This window comes from Giraffa tippelskirchi, chromosome 12 (genome assembly GCF_054371585.1).
Source record: "Giraffa tippelskirchi isolate mGirTip1 chromosome 12, T2T-mGirTip1v1.2.pri, whole genome shotgun sequence".
In the NCBI taxonomy this organism is placed as follows: Eukaryota; Metazoa; Chordata; class Mammalia; order Artiodactyla; family Giraffidae; genus Giraffa; species Giraffa tippelskirchi.
Genome location: NC_137286.1, coordinates 103,206,437 through 103,223,266, shown reverse-complemented (window position 1 = coordinate 103,223,266; position 16,830 = coordinate 103,206,437). Strand labels below are relative to the sequence as shown.

General features: G+C 41.0%; 1 protein-coding gene across 6 annotated transcripts in view; it reads right to left on the bottom strand.

The window, feature by feature from the left end:
- LNX2 (ligand of numb-protein X 2) overlaps positions 1-16,830 on the bottom strand; it is an 87,208-nt gene that overhangs the window by 29,955 nt on the left and 40,423 nt on the right. For all 6 annotated transcript variants that reach the window (XM_081549373.1, XM_081549372.1, XM_081549371.1 and 3 more), the window contains 3 exons: positions 13,848-14,369; positions 3,079-3,305; positions 1,311-1,510 (listed from right to left, as the gene is read on the bottom strand). In XM_081549373.1, the coding sequence (XP_081405499.1) occupies positions 1,311-1,510; positions 3,079-3,305; positions 13,848-14,254 (834 nt within the window). In that variant the 5' untranslated portion in view covers positions 14,255-14,369. The remainder of the gene's footprint in view (positions 1-1,310; positions 1,511-3,078; positions 3,306-13,847; positions 14,370-16,830) is intronic.

Here is a 16,830-nt window from a genome sequence, read left to right as displayed (position 1 = left end):
AGTATTATGCCTCCATAAACAACAGTGCCTTGGAATTTCTACAGTGTAAATGTATAGCTTTGAGTTAATTTTCAAAAAATATAGTCAATAATTTCAGATAACTGTAATGTTGAGTTATAAGGATTCAGTTATATTAACACAATTCTCTAAAACAGAGTAAAAGGTCCACTGCCCAACTATATTAGCAAACAAAGCCTAAAAAACTATTTAACCTCCGTTGTAGTCAAACAAATGCAAATGAAAACAAAGTATTTATTTTTACCTTTAAAATTTAGAAAAAGAATACCTAATGCTAGTATATCACTGTTGGCAAAAAAGAAAATACAAAAACCCATGTATACTTATTAACAGAATGGCTGGCAGTTGGAGAAAATGGGACAAAGAAAAGACACTATATGAGCTGCAGAAAAGGGCAGCTGGGTTCTTTTCTTTCCCTGAACTGGCCACGTGTCAGGATGTGGGGGCAGCCCGTGGACCCAGCCTCGGGACTGGGAGTACAGGTAAGGTGCCCACAGGCTTTGCCAGCCTCGTACAGCTAGAGACTAATGTCATAAGGTGAGAGCAATCACAGCTGTGCAGTGAAGAGTGAGCTTACTGGTAAACACCGCACAGTCAACAAGCTGAGTTTACATAAGCAGGACTGGTGACACTTCCTGTACCCTGTTTCTTCTTAGTATTTCTAAACAAAACCCTGCTGGAAAGTTCCATCTGTGTCAGCTGTGCTAAGGACAGAGAGGAAGGCTTTGGGGCCCAAGTGTTACAGTGGGGATAACACACCTGAGGGGCAGCATACACGGTAGGGGTGGGGAAATTCCTTGAGGCTCCAGGTTTACTTTATTAAAGGAGGTGGTTATGCCTGGCAGGATGTTAGAGCCACATCCACTCCATCAGGGTGGCTGCGGTCACACAGAAAAGACAAGTCTACTTACACAGTGCACTGTCCTGACGTGCCAAGTGATGAATGGAGCAGTGAAGGTGGTCAGTGGCTCACATAAGGAGAGGGGAGAAGGGCTAAGCAGAACTGGAAGGACGAAGGTGGACAAGCCGGCACAGTGGGCCAGGCTGGAACTTCACCCCACACAGAAGCCTCACCTCCCTCTCCCCTCAGCCCCAAGGCTAAGAAAACACCACCTGTCCTGAGCCAGCACTTGGGAAAGGGGAGAAATTCCAAACAAATTCTGACACACTTTGCATATAAAAACAGCAAAACTCACCTACATACAACACAGGTCCCACTGTACCACAATGTTCTAATCTCATGAGTTAAGAATGAGAAAGCGCCAAGTTGACAGAGGAATTAAAATGAGTACCTGAAGAATCTGGTCCCCAGCAAGGAGGCGTCCGTCTTTGGCGATCACCCCATCGCGGTAGACTTCCTGGATGACAATGTTAATCAGTGGCGTTTCGTTGCCACCCACAATGCTAATTCCTAGCCGAATAAAAGGATTAGACCGGTGGATTTCGATGGTGGTGATTTCACCTTCTGGTAAGCTAAGTGGTTGTGGTGTGGCTGCCGAGTTAAAAGTGAGAGAAAAATAGATGGAAAGAGAAACAACATTTTATATCTTGATTATCTTCAGGCAAAGAAGTCATATTACATTAGCAGCTATGCAATACCACTGGATAAGAAAACAGAATGACAAACAATATCTGTGTGTTAAGATTATTTAAACATTTCTTCTCCTAAAGGTGATCAGTAAATTATTGCAACCAGCTACTACGTATCAGATCATGAGGGGTGACACAGAGATCTGAAAGTTGTATTAAGAGAACATCACCTCATCCTAACTGATGAGACGGTCTGGAGGGTGGTATGTGTGAAAGTCACTCAGTTGTGTCCGACTCTTTGCGACCCCATGGACTGTATAGTCCATGGAATTCTCCAGGCCAGAATACTGGAGTGGGTAGCCTTTCCCTTCTCCAGGGAATCTTCCCAACCCAGGTCTCCCACATTGCAGGAGGATTCTTTACCAGGTGAGCCACAAGGGAAGTCCAAGAATATTGAAGTGGGCAGCCCATCCCCAGGAGAAGGCAATGGCACCCCACTCCAGTACTCTTGCCTGGAAAATCCCATGAATGGAGGAGCCTGTTAAGCTACAGTCCATGGGGTCGCACAGAGTCGGACACGACTGAAGCGACTTAGCAGCAGCAGCAGCAGCAGCCTATCCCCTCTCCAGCAGCTCTTCCCAACCCAGAAATTGAACAGGGGTGTCCTGCATTGCAGGCAGATTCTTTACCAACTGAGCTATGAGGGGAGCCCCTGGAGGGTGGAACAAGTGTCAACAATGCACAGCAGTATAAAGAAAAGACAGTTCTGGTATGTGGTCACCACAGGGGTTACACAGGCCCTGAGAAAGGGAGGGTCTTAAAAAGGGGTTATGGCTATCGAGGGCAAAATCTGAATTTGTAGGAACTTCTTCAAGAAAAGTATATTTAAAAATAAATACCCAGGGCCAACCACCAAGCTGTGCCCAGCAGCCATGACTGTAGCTTTCCTAGCAGGTGGGAGTCGTGGGGGCCACCAGAGCATCACAGCAGTCAGAGGAGTGGCCTCGGTGTCAGAGACACACCCAGGCCTTCTCTGGCTGCACATGCTGACGGATCAGTTTCTCCAGACTCTCCCCAGTACAACCTCCTCATGGCACCAACACAGGTTTTGGGTCAGTTAGCGGATGGAGAGGGTCTGGCACGGAGCCTGACACATGAGGCACTTAATTGGGGTCATTATTTTCGTTGCTCTTGATATTGTTGTTTTCTTAGTCAAGAAGTGACAAGCAAACATTTGAACACAAACTCAATAAGAAGCATTTTAACGACCAGTGAATCTTGGACTGAATACAAGAGGGAGTGGAAAGGTTCCCTTCCTCGGGCAAAGTTCCGCGTTCTGCTTCTAAGCTGTAAACTGTTAGAACTGTACCCCTAAAAGGGTGACTTCTGTGGTATGAGAACTATATCTCAAAGTTAATTGTTTAAAGAGGAAAACACCACATGTGGGAGGGCAGTGGGGAGAGGTGGGAAGGAAGGAAGGAACGCCTGACTTGAGACGAGGTGGAAAACAGAGGCGGGGGCAGCACGTACTGTCCGCAGCCGGGCTCTCCTCGAAGGCGGGGTTGTCCAGGCCGGGCTCCTCCATCCAGGAGGGAAGGGTCGCCGACGTCAGGGTCCGCCCTGAGCAGTCTGTTTCGGGTGATAAAGCAGCTGGAAGGTCTATGACAGTGGTTCCATTTTCATTCTCGATCTCCATCTGAGTCTTACTAGTTTTCCGTTTCTCTAGGGCAGCTCTCCGATGAGAAGCTCCAGGGCATCTAGAAAGACAACACCGGGTGGTTTCCAGACGATGTGAAAGGGAAAGAAAAGGTGACTAATAGTTTGTACAACAACTAAACAACAGCAAAGGCTTTTATGCAAAAAGCACATAGAAGTACCCGCAAGCAGTACATAATTCTGTTCTTAATTTCCACAGAAACTAAGTTCTTACCACTCCATGCAGCAAATTTAAAACAAGGTATCTGCATAAACAAGGGTTTGGTATAATATCTCAAAGAACACTTCAATAAGAAGCTGTGTTCAGGAATATATTAGTACCAGAAATACATACACAGTATACAGCAGTACAGTAGTCTCTGCCCTGTGAGGGTTGTCCTGAGGCTCCAGTTACATCCCCCTTTTTACAGGGTAGATGCCTGAACCACAGTAGTGGGAATGAGCATCTTTCTCCACATGCCGGCGGCGCCCTGCCTCAGACCCTGAGCACTGCTGGCCTCTCTGCTCTTGAAGCCAACACTGCACCTCACCCGCTAGGAGCAGAGATCCACGTGAAGCTTCACCAGCTGCAGGAAGCTCAGCCAAGGCTCAGAGTATCTACTTTATGACAAACATGGAAGCAGGTAAAAACAAACCTTCTCGTTTGTAAAAGCAGAGCTGCAACAGGGGAATTACAGATACACTATGAAACTTAAAGAATGTATTTCTAAGTTCTGGGGAAACTTCCATCAGTCAGTTCAGTTCAGTCGCACAGTCGTGTCCGACTCTTTGAGACCCCATGAACCGCAGCACACCAGGCCTCTCTGTCCATCACCAACTCCCGGAGTCCACCCAAACCCATGTCCATCGAGTCAATGATGCCATCCAGCCATCTCATCCTCTGTCGTCTCCTTCTCCTCCTGCCCTCAATCTTTCCCAGCATCAGGGTCTATTCCAATGAGTAAGCTCTCTGCATGAGGTGGCCAAAGTATTGGAGTTTCAGCTTCAACATCAGTCCTTCCATTGAACACCCAGGACTGATCTCCTTTCAGTCCAAGGGACTCTCAAGAGTCTTCTCCAACACCACAGTTCAAAAGCATCAATTCTTCAGCGCTCAGCTTTCTTTATAGTTCAACTCTCACATCCATACATGACCACTGGAAAAACCATAGCCTTGACTATACGGACCTTTGTTGACAAAGTAATGTCTCTGCTTTTCAATATGCTGTCTAGGTTGGTCATAACTTTCCTTCCAAGGAGTAAGCATCTTTTAATTTCATGGCTGCAATCACCATTTGCAGTGATTTTGGAGCCCCCCAAAATAAAGTCAGCCACTGTTTCCACTGTTTCCCCATCTAACTGCCATGAAGTGATGGGACCAGATGCCATGATCTTAGTTTTCTGAACGTTGAGCTTTAAGCCAACTTTTTCACTTTCCTCTTTCACTTTCATCAAGAGGCTCTTTAGTTCTTCTTCACTTTCTGCCATAAGGGTGGTGTCATCTGCATATCTGAGGTTATTGCTATTTCTCCCGGCAATCTTGATTCCAGCTTGTACTTCCTCCAGCCCAGCGTTTCTCATAATGTACTCTGCATATAAGTTAAATAAGCAGAGTGACAATATACAGCCTTGACGTACTTCTTTTCCTATTTGGAACCAGTCTGTTGTTCCATGTCCAGTTCTAACTGTTGCTTCCTGACCTGCATACAGGTTTCTTAAGAGACAGGTCAGGTGGTCTGGTATGCCCATCTCTTTCAGAATTTTCCATAGTTTGTTGTGATATACACAGTCAAAGGCTTTGGCATAGTCAATAAAGCAGAAATAGATGTTTTTCTGGAACTCTCTTGCTTTTTCGATGATCCAGCGGATGTTGGCAATTTGATCTCTGGTTCCTCTGCCTTTTCTAAAACCAGCTTCAACATCTGGAAGCTCATGGTTCACGTACTGCTGAAGCCTGGCTTGGAGAATTTTAAGCATTACTTTACTAGCGTGTGAGATGAGTGCAATTGTGCGGTAGTTTGAGCATTTTTTGGCATTGCCTTTCTTTGGGATTGGAACGAAAACTGACCTTTTCCAGTCCTGTGGCCATTGCTGAGTTTTCCAGATTTGCTGGCATAGGGGAAACTTCCATAAAAAAGTCAAAACAAGCCAGGTAACAGTTCTTATTTCTTGGTACTTATGGGGAAACTTCCATAAGTACCAAGAAATAAGAACTGTTACCTGGCTTGTTTTGACTTATTTAGGCAAACAAAGGAGGCAGAAACATGCTTGTTTAAACATTTAAAGAAAGTCTTATACACACGTTGGAAATGCTGCAAGGTGCCAGATCTTTTCCACCCGATGCCTCGACTAGACACGAGGATAAATAATGAATGCCGTCTGAGGAGTGAGCAGGAGAAGGAGTCGGGCATCTGTGAAGGAGAGAGCCAGCCACACACCCCCAGACCCTGACACGACTTCACAGACCCCACCAACTCTCCTGCTGGGGGAAGCAGTTTAGAAAAGGCGGGGCAGGGTAGACGACAGTCTTGTGTTCAGGACTGCAGCCCTTCATTCGATGACAGCATTCTTAAAAAAATCTAAAATTTCAAACAAATTAAGTATAGAATTAAATTCAATTAAAGTACAGAATTCAATTAAAATTAGAAGCTATTCTTTAAGGGTATGAGTAATAAAATTTCCCACATGAACTGAAGATTTATTTTAGGTCCTGGATTTCAAGGTCTTGAGAGGGTCATTATGAAGTCTCTCTATTCAGCACTCTCTCCTGACTCGCTTTCCCTTCACCTCGCTAAGAAGGGGGACAATGGATGTTCCCCGCTGCACTGTGGGGCAGTGCTCCACGGAGTGTTTCTGCAAGGGCCTGGCGAACATTTTTGAAAATTATATCACTGAAAAGATGACCTCTGTCAAGTAGAAGTAATTAGAATTTAATTAGTAATTTAATTAGAAATTCATTTTTTAAATATTTTACTCTATAAAAAATTGACACAAAAAACTGAATCATAAAAATACTTATAACTAAGATAGGTAAAGATTTATTTCTCAAAATATATATCATACACAAATATCTACACAGACTAGAAAAAAGGACTAGGAACAGGAATTGAAGAGGAAATACAAACAATATGAACACCTGGGAATTAGCCTAACAAATGACTAAAAAATCCTACAAACTAAATAATCATAAAAGCTAAGAAATAGTTATTAGACATGGAAAAACAAGTTTAAAAAGCAAAACTTAAAGTTGCTAGAGAGATGAAGAAATGGGTATATATATAAGTTCCCAGTAGGAGAGCAAATTGGTAACAGGAATTAAAGACATTAAAAATTATGCCATACAAAAATACAAAAGAATAAGCCTGCCTAGCATCAGAGGAAGGTTAGAGAGGGAACCTTTGGGAACACCCATGTTTAAATACGATGGACCAGCTGAGTCGATGGAGATAGAACAACCACACAAGAGCGTCAACAAAGAAAAAGCAGCCAACTGTGTCAATGCCATGAAGAGGCAAATAAGATAAGGGCCATAGTGTTGGTTTGATCTGGAAATGAGAAGGTCCTGGTGACCTTAGAGAGAACACTTTTAGTGACGAGGGCAGAAGCCCAGACCAAACACATGCAGCTCTGTTAACAAAATACATGCATTCCACAAAATCTGCACAAAGCTTAGGGGAAAAGAGGGCTGGGGCAGACCATCCAAAACCAGGGTGTCTGGGGATGGGGATGGTTGCTAGTGGGTACAGGGCTTCTTTCTGGGGTGTTGACACATTCCAAAAATTAGACTGTGATGATGGTTACATAGTTCTGTGAATATACTAAAAACCACTGAATTGTACACTTCAAAAATAGCTGAAGTTTATGGTAGATGAAAAATATCTCAATACAACTAATTTTTAAACAAAAATTAGGGAGCGAATAGACCAGAGCAAAGCTCTGACACAGGTGGCCAGAGTCAGTGTCCCTCCCGTCTGTAAACATTTGGACCTGAAAGAGAAAGGAAGACACACCAGCACGTGTTGGGTGTCTAAGCTGTGCCTGCTGCTGTGTAGACGTATGGACAGTATTTCACTGAATCCTCACAACCGCTCTATTATCCCCATTTTACAAATGGGAAACTTGAACTAACTAAGCCAGTACTACAGAGCTATTAAATTACAGAGTCAAAACCCAAACAAACTCAGATCTGACTTCAAATATGCCTGCTCTTTATATTGGATCATACTAAGTTCATTCTTAGAGAGTCCCATCTCTGCGCCTTAAGAAAACATAAACTGCATTCCTTTCACAAACTTGTACCTAGAAACACAGTCATAGAACGTTAGAGTGAGAAAGGCCTTGGTAACACAAAACTCACAAGGAACAACAAAATCTCTGCTTTGTAAATGGTGCATCTAACAGTAACAACACAAACTGCAACTGGCACCAGGGGGTAGGTAACTGAGTGTACTAGGAGGCTAGCGTGGACGCTATTGCACATGATTAAAAACAGCAGAAAACAAGTACACACTGATCCAAGTTACATGCCCTGAACAAGACCGAGGTAGGTATGCGGGTGGAAGCGGAACCCTGAGACAGTGGGCGGCCCTCACCAAGGACGCTGGACGCAGTGTGACTGGCCGCAGGCCGAGCACCTGTCACTCCCCAGGGAGGGCCCTCTACATGCAGGTGTGGCTTTAAAATTTTCCTAAATAAATCCCAAAGGCTCTTGCAGCAGCCAGAGCCAAACTGAGGGACTTCTTTCCTACTGAAGGTTGTAATTTCACTCCCCTATTCTGGCTCTCCTTATGGAGGAAAATCACATATGAACTAGCTTGATTTATGGCATAGTGGCACCATTCCCTGATATACGATGACTCACATTAGGAGATGCAGAGTGTAGCAGAACATACTGTATTATTAGTAGCAGTGTTAGTGGGGGGTGGGGTGGGGTGGTGGCAGCAGCAGGAACAGTAGACATAAGATAAAATAGCTCATGATTAAGTGCCAGCACAATGCCAGGAACTTAATGAAGCTCAATGAATATGAGCATCTTAGAACCAAGAAAAATGATAAAAATAGTTACGGATTATAGCATGCAAAAATCAGTTTAAACGGCATTAGTAAAAATGTTAGATTAGGTGCATCTGAAAAACCTCTCCTCCATAAAGCCATGCGAACACTGGGAAAAATTGTCAGTACCAACTATTACTGAACTCTGGAAATAAGCCAGGGTTCTGTAGCAATCTGGAATGCATTTAAGAAAAATGACTGAGTCTCAGCAGAAGGTACATATGAGCTAAATTTTTGTGTACCAGTGAAATCAAGTCCATACTAATCTGAACTAGACTGTTGAAGTTAATATGTTAATTGTAACCCCCTAGGCAACCACTAAGAAAATAATTCAAAAAACAGGTATGAACAGAAACGACAAAGGAATTAAAATAGCATTCTTGGAAATATCTATTTAACAAGAACAGGGGAAGAAGTAGATAAACCTTTAGAGAAACCGAGAAGAAATGATATATATAAACAAATAACAAAATAAAAAAGACATAAATTCTACCTTGTCAGTAATTACATCAAATATAAATGAATTAAACACTCCAATCAAAAACCAGTTAATTGGCAGGATGGATTAAAAAGACAAACAGGATCCAACTATATACTGTCTACAAGAGACACACTTCAAAGATACAAACAGGTTTAAATCAGAAGGAGAGAAAAAAATGTACAAGCAAACAACATAAAGAGTTGAATGGGTATACTAACTTCAGACAACAGAGACTTTAAGACAAAAATACTTTCTAGTGACAAAGAACATTCTACAATAATGAAAAGGGTTTGATTTATCACAAAACTATAACAATTATAAACATAAACACAACAGTGGGCCCTCAAAGTATTTACGTGAAGTTCAAAATGACAGAATTAGAGGAAAAAAATAATAGTCTTTAAAAAAAAAAGAAAAAAAAAACTCTAAGACTTCTCTCTCCCACTTTCAATAATGAATAGAATAATTAGACATAAGGAAAAGAAAAGAGACTTTTAACAATATTATACATCAATTAGACCTAAGATAAATCTATAGAACACTCCACCCATCAACAGGAGAACACACCTTGTGTACAAATGGAATATTTTCCAAGACAGACTGTGTGCTAGGCCACTAAAAAAAAGAAAAAAGAAAAGCCTCGATAAAATTTAAAGTATTAAACCATACACATGTTCTCCAAATTCAAATTGGATCAAAGACCCAAATGTAAGAGCTAAAAGTGTAAAAGTCTTAGAAGAAAACATAGGTGCAAAACTTCATTACCTGGGATTAGGCAGTGGTTTTTTAGCTATGACACCAAAAGCACAAGCAAAGAAAGAAAAAATAAAATGGACTTCATAAAAATTAAACTTGTTTGTCCTTCAAAGGGCACAGGAAAATTAAAAGACAACTGACAGAATAAGAGAAAATACTTGCAAATCACATATTTAATAAGGGTCAGAATATATAGAGACTGCTTATAACTTACAAAAAGACAATCCACTTTTAAAATGGACTAGTGACGTTAAGCATTTATTCATTAGCTTATGGGCCATTTAAATATCTTCTCTGGAGAAATATCTACCTAAATCCTTTGACCATTTAAAACTGTATTGAGTTTTTGTTCAGTTGTAAGAACTCTTTACATATTCTCGATACTAGACCCTTACTGGATATGTGATTTACAAATACATATCTGTTTTTTACATTATGCAGGACGAAAAAATGCTGGTGAGCATGTGCCAGACACAAACTTCTCTCCAAGTTACAAAGTGAATTTAAAAGAGCAATCTTCTTGCAGCCTACCCTGACCCTTAAAGGCTCAAAACCATGTTAACTTAACTAGAGAAGCTCTCAGCATAGAAAGACTTCTTTGAAGTTTTTCTCTGTATTGTACATTCTTGTAGAATACTGTTAAACTCAAGTTCTAAGAGGAAAAGAAAAAACGGTTCTGAATTTTGCCATAAACTATGACACAAATGCTCAATTTAATTAAAAAAAAATTATCACTTAAAATTACCATAAGCTTTAAATGTTAAATTGCTGAGGATAAGGCAGGATGGGGTTGAGAGGGGAAGAGGAATCCTCATAGTTGATGTTGCTTGGCAGAACTTCATAAAGCAATTACTAAAATGTTACATGTGTCGTACCATATATGGAATATTTCTTGAGGGCTTTAGTTCTCCCTTCAAAGATGAGCACTTTTCCATGTCTTTTAAAATTCTTCATTGTTTTCCTAATATATAATCAGTTAATAACTAGTAATTTTATTTAAAAACACAGCCATCTTTCATAAATGTTTTACTCTTAGCCCTAGGACAAAATGTCAGTTGTTCTCAAACTGAAGCAGATTTCTTAAGAGTAGAATTTTGTTCAAATAGGGAAGGTAATTTTGCACTCAAAACTACCAGATTTAACAAACTATTTCTACTAATAAAGTTATCATAATTCTGTGTCTCATTACATCACCCTTACTGATAGTTTGTGCTGGTTTTACATGACTGCACATTTTTTGTTCTCTCCCCACAAAGGGAAGTTTATGCCTCAAATCTGGGCAGTCTTATGACTGACAGCATAAGGGATGCTATGTGACTTGAAGGCTAGACCATACAAAGCCATGCAGCTTCTTGGTATTTACTGGAACCCATATAAGAACTTAAAGTAGCCGGAGGCCACTGTGCTGGAGAGGCACCTGGAGGCTCTCCTATGGACAAGTTCTGCCTGAGCCCATGCCTCCTGTGACCTCCATCAATGTGCCAGACACGTGAATGAAGCTGCTGTCCTAGATGTAAACACTCCAGTTCCAATGGCTGCAGTCCTGGGCTTTCAGTTCTCAGCTGTGGCCCAGAGTGGACAGAGCAGAGACAAGCCAGCCCTGCTGTGCCCTGAGTCCCTGAATCACTGAATCCATGAGTGGAATATGTTTCCATGTGCTCACTGTTTTATGTGGTTATATTTGCAGTGGTTGGTTTCTCACCAATACTGACATTTAACATTTGTGAGGTCAGTCAGGGTCTTCCCTGGTGGCTCAGTGGTAAACAATCTGCCTGCCAATGCAAGAGATACTGGTTTGATCCCTGGGTCGGGAAGATCTCTGGAGAAGGAAATGACAACCCACTTCAGTATTCTTGCTTGGGAAATCCCATAGACAAGAGGAGCTTGGTGGACATGGGGTTGCAAGAGTCAGATATGACTTAGCAACCAAACAACAACAAATAGATAACCAGAACACAGTTAACAATTGAACTGAACAAACGTTAGTTCTAATTTTGATAATCAGTAGTCACTCTTAGCTCTTTACATCAAGCAAGTCACCTCACCTTTTCAAATCATTCACCTTTTTCAGTGCTATCTTTCAAAACACAGGACTTACACACTTTGGAAATGATTAAATTAGTAGCTCAAATATTAATAAACACACTTGGAAAATGGAACTTTCAATTGGACATAACTGCTTAGCTTTTATCAACCTGTAAGTGAAGGGATAGTTTGCAGTTCCCAAGTTTTTACATCATCAACATAACAGTTTGATAGAAAAAAATTCATGATACTTCAACTACATATTAAATTCTTGTATGCATTTTAAGTAAACATTCCTACAATAATTGTGTAATTTTTATCTCACTGCTATCAAAATAATTAACTGAACTGAGACTCTGTTCAGTTCCCCTCATGTCCCAAAAGTGATGTTCCTAAGAGCTAGAAAAGAAACATTTCCTAAAAAGAATACTTCTACTGCGAGAAAAAGGAAAAGCCTTAAATCTTCAACCTCAGCCACAACTAGGCCTGAACCAGACAGTAGACTCAAAAGTCTGGGGTCAGTTTCCAGGAAGTCTCTGTTATTGTGTTCAGATTCTATGCCTGCTGGTGATCACAGATAAACAAAAACCTAACACCACATGCATTTTCAAAAGTGTAACATCTATCCCACTCTTAGCTCAGTGGAGCTTAAGTTTAAGCAATTCCTTTGTAAATCTTATTCTTTCTCATAAATGTAAATTATTTCTAATGAGTACACTCATTGTATAACACTGATATTTAGGACCAGAATGAACACATATTCACGTGTATATGAAACGTTTACTACCACACAGCAGACAATGGGATTCACCCTGCGTAAGGCCAGCATGGTATGGCAGAACAGTAAGCAGAACACTGAAGTTTAAGTCTAACCATGCCTTTACCTATCTCCAAATCTTTGTGACTCAGTTTCCTGATTTGTAAAGTGAGGGGATGAGCTTAGATTCAACTCTATGATTTCAAGTGTGAGTATAATGACAAGCTGTTCTATACCAGACTTATACTATATTATTTCTAAATCCAGTAACTTACACTAAGCCTTGTTATTCACAATTACTGCAGATTTACACTGCATGAGTGGTTTAACTATGAAATTTAGACATCAATACATTTATTTTGGTCATTTTATGTGATTCTACCTAAGAAGAGGTAAGTTTTAACCCTTCCCAAAGTGTATAAACAATTTTAAAGAACAACTCTTTTATTAAGGTCAAATGATAAAAACTCACTCAACAATCAGCTGAACAGATTACTTCACCCTTTAAAAAGCTTTTGTTAGTAGAACAAAAACCCCTACTAAAATGCTTCCAACCTCTAGTTCTTGTTCAGTCTAGTTCCTGAACACAGAATTTTCTAAGATTTTAAAGAATGAAATCATGGATACAGGCAGACTTCATTTCATTGCACGTCCTTTACTGTGCTTCAAAGATACTCCATGTTTTACAAATTGTGGCAGTCCTGTGTGTCATCCGATGATGGCTATTTCTTTCCTAGCAGTAAAGGATTTTCAATCAAAGTGGGTACATTTTTACCTAATGCTGTTGAACCCTTCCTAGAGCACAGCAGAGTGTAAACATAACTGTCATAAGCACTCGGAAACCAAAGAGTTTCTGTGACCTGCTGTGTTATGCTCCCTGATGTTCGCCTTATAGTGGTGTTCCGGAACCCAACCCACAACGTCTCTGAAGTGTGCCTATGCCCATTTCCATGTTGTAGCAATGTTGTCATTTTTAACAGCTGCATAGTATCCTGATGCACTGATGTACCACTGTTAAGGAATTAGCTTGACCTCAATTTACTGAACTCTGCACAAGGTTGTGATGAACATCTTTATATGCAACGTTCCCTCCTTTTGGATTATGTCCTTAGGATGAAAAGCTAGATAAGACGACACTGACAGTTCTAGTTTTGAAACAAACTGTGAAACTGCCTTGCATATCCTGCTACCCATGTGAACATAACAGCTTCATATTATACCACCAAAAACACTGATGGGGGACTTCCCTGGTGGTCCAGTGGCTAAGACTCTGAGCTCCCAATGCAGGGGGCCTGGGTTTGACCCCTGATCAGGAAACTAGATCTCATATGCTTCAACTAAGAGTTGCAATGGATACAACATGGCCACAACTAAGGTCCCACACAGCCAAATAAATAATATTATAAAAAAATATACTGATAGGTATAAAATGGTACTTTGTGTGTAGGTTTTATATTCATGTTTCTGATTTCTGTCTGCTTGAGTAGCCTTTCCACAAAGCCTGGAGCCACGTTCTCCCTTTCTCTTGCTCACCTGTTCTTAAGATGGCCTTCCAGGTCACAGCGCTGCATCACGTCATGGCACACTGAAGAAAATGGACATGAAACCAACAATTTGTCCAAGAGTTTATGAACTAGAATGCTAGACTTCTTACACGACTTAAAGTGGAGTCTCTTCCGGTCCAGCGGACAGAAATCCTTCTCCTGGAGGAAGTTTCTGAGGCACTTGCAGCAGAAGGTATGTCCGCAGGGGGTGTCCAGTGGCTGCAGCAGAGGCTGAAGGCAGATATGGCAGACCAGGTCGTCATCTACTTCATCCTGGTAATTGTACAGATGGTTTTCCCGCGTCCAGTGCTGCTGGCCACATTCGAAACACAAAGGGTTGAAGGAGGAGGACGAGGTCTGTTCCACAGACCCCATCTCATCACTTGTGGTTCCCATTGTGAATCAACTGCAGCAGTTTCTGTATCTTCATATGCTGGACTTCCACTAAAGGTTTGGTTTCCTTTACAAGTCAGTGATGCTGTCCTTTAAAACCCAGGCCTGGTTTTCTAGACTAGATAAAGCAAAATAACCAAAAAAGTAATTAATATCAATCAACATATGTTAAAAGGATCAACATAATATTAGCAGTTAACATTTTAATAAAAATTTTACTAAAAAAATTTTTAGTAAAATATTAAAATTTAGGTCATGTAATAAATTAGCCATAAAAACATTAAAAAAATGAAATTAACTAATTTGCTTGTTGGCTAAGAAGAATAACTTACCATGCCAAATTATTGATAAGAGAAGAATTCAGGCTTAAAAGCAGAGAAGTCATATTTATATATGGTGTAATACAGGAATCACATGTTCTACTGACTGACATCACTCAAGACTTCACTGTTTAATAGTAGTTTTAATGCCAATTAATCTGTATAGTATGCTAACAGTGCAAACTGAGGTATATTACATGTAACATGTTTGCATTTGCTATCCCGGTCATGGCTCCCTGCTTCTGATGGATTTTTACACATTTACAGTGCCATCCCAAAGATGGTGTCTTTGGAAGGATAAGTCAGTATCTGTGGAAAAAATGACCTTTGCTCTAAACTGTTTAGGAAAAAATGGATTTCAAAGTACATATGTATGATTAGAATATTCTCTAATACAGATTTTGTCTGTATTGGTAGACATGGCATATATAAATGACATCTTGGCAAACTCCATAAACTTCAATACTATTATATGCCATTAGGAGAAAAAAAACCTGCTATAATTCAATTACACAGATAAGGCATGTTATAAATGTCAATCTCAGCTCATATTATTCTACACACCCACTGGTTCTGGCTTACTCAGCGCAGGGGTGTGTGTGTGTGTGTACATGTATGTGTCTCCTCTGAGACTGCAGCCCACTCCAGTGCAGGGCCAGCAGGGAAGGTTCCTTACCTCTTGCTACTGCAGGACCAGGGCTTAAAAGTTCACCTCCAAAGGCAGCAGCTATGTTACTGCTGCTGCTAAGTCGCTTCAGTCGTGTCCGACTCTGTGCGACCCCATAGACGGCAGCCCACCAGGCTCCGCCGTCCCTGGGATTCTCCAGGCAAGAATACTGGAGTGGGTTGCCATTTCCTTCTCCAGTGCATGAAAGGGAAAAGTGAAAGTGAAGTCGCTCAGTCGTGTCCGACTCTTAGCGACCCCATGGACTGTAGCCTACCAGGCTCCTCCGTCCATGGGATTTTCCAGGCAAGAGTACTGGAGTGGGGTGCCATTGCCTTCTCCAGCTATGTTACTACTCTGAATATTTACAGACCTTGGCAGGTGCCAAACACTGAACAGGGAGAGAGGGGATGTAGGAGAGGATAGTTAAGAAAGCCCAGTGTGAAAACTAAAGGCACTAAAACTTCTAAGAAAGGGGTGCACAGGACGCTGTGGGAACACAGAGAGAGTGGAGGAGAACTGGCATCTAACTCAGTTTGGCTTTGCGGCTGTTGGGTGGTGGCAGGAATCAGCAGCCAGGGGAGAAAACGGACAAGGGCAGCTCGGCTAAGTCACACTTGAGCTGGCAGGGCAATTTGGGCACGTGAGCAGGTGAAATGGCGAAGGCAAGAAAGGAACTCAGGGTGGGGCGGTCCTGAAACCTAGGGTCCGGTACCAGATGAGAAAGAGCAGACAGCATCTTAATGCTGCTGGCATTTGTCTCTGTGATAATTCTCCCCTGATCATCCATATATATGTATATATTAATATATATATGCTATTGTATTTCTTTGTGGAATATTTATCAGAAAAACAATATTAACATTTTAAGAGATTTAACAAGAACTGCCATGAACTATGAGGGGGTGGAACAAGATTCAGTTGGCATAGCTGACTCAGATCAACTGTGTTTTCAAAAGCAATTTAATAAAATTATAATAGTAGCCTGTGATCTTAAACAATCAGGACAGCATTAAGACAGCAAACACTTCTCATGTTCTGTAACTCATGGGCCTTAGTCTGCACACCATAATTTTGTCAGTACGAGCTATGTGAGATTGTGGAGAGAAACAAAATTTATCTCAGGCAAACAGACTACTTCAACGCAGGCATTTTAACACAGGATGTCCACAGACTCTTGTTTCCTACTCAATTAACAAGAAAATTCATATATCCCTTGCTCTTCTTGGTTCGTGATAGCATTCACGCTAATTTTTTCTCAAGAAAATACACTGCAATTCTGACCTCCCACATAATGACTAAGGACGCATTTCTCTTAAGACACTTATATTTTGGTTATTTGCTAAATCTCTAAATAACTTCTAGTTCTTTATTTTTATTTTATCACAAAACCTTTTCATGAGGAAAAATAACACGCTCCCATTTAAAATTCCAAATAACAATTGCATCATCACAGCCAGCCCCGAAATGCCTCCATGGTACCATGACATGAATGTTAATTGAAAATTTATCACGGGTAAATCACTAACGTGCTCATATAAATATGGATTACAGAGTGTCAAGACCATAGACCCGAGAAAGTTAAGAGTACATAT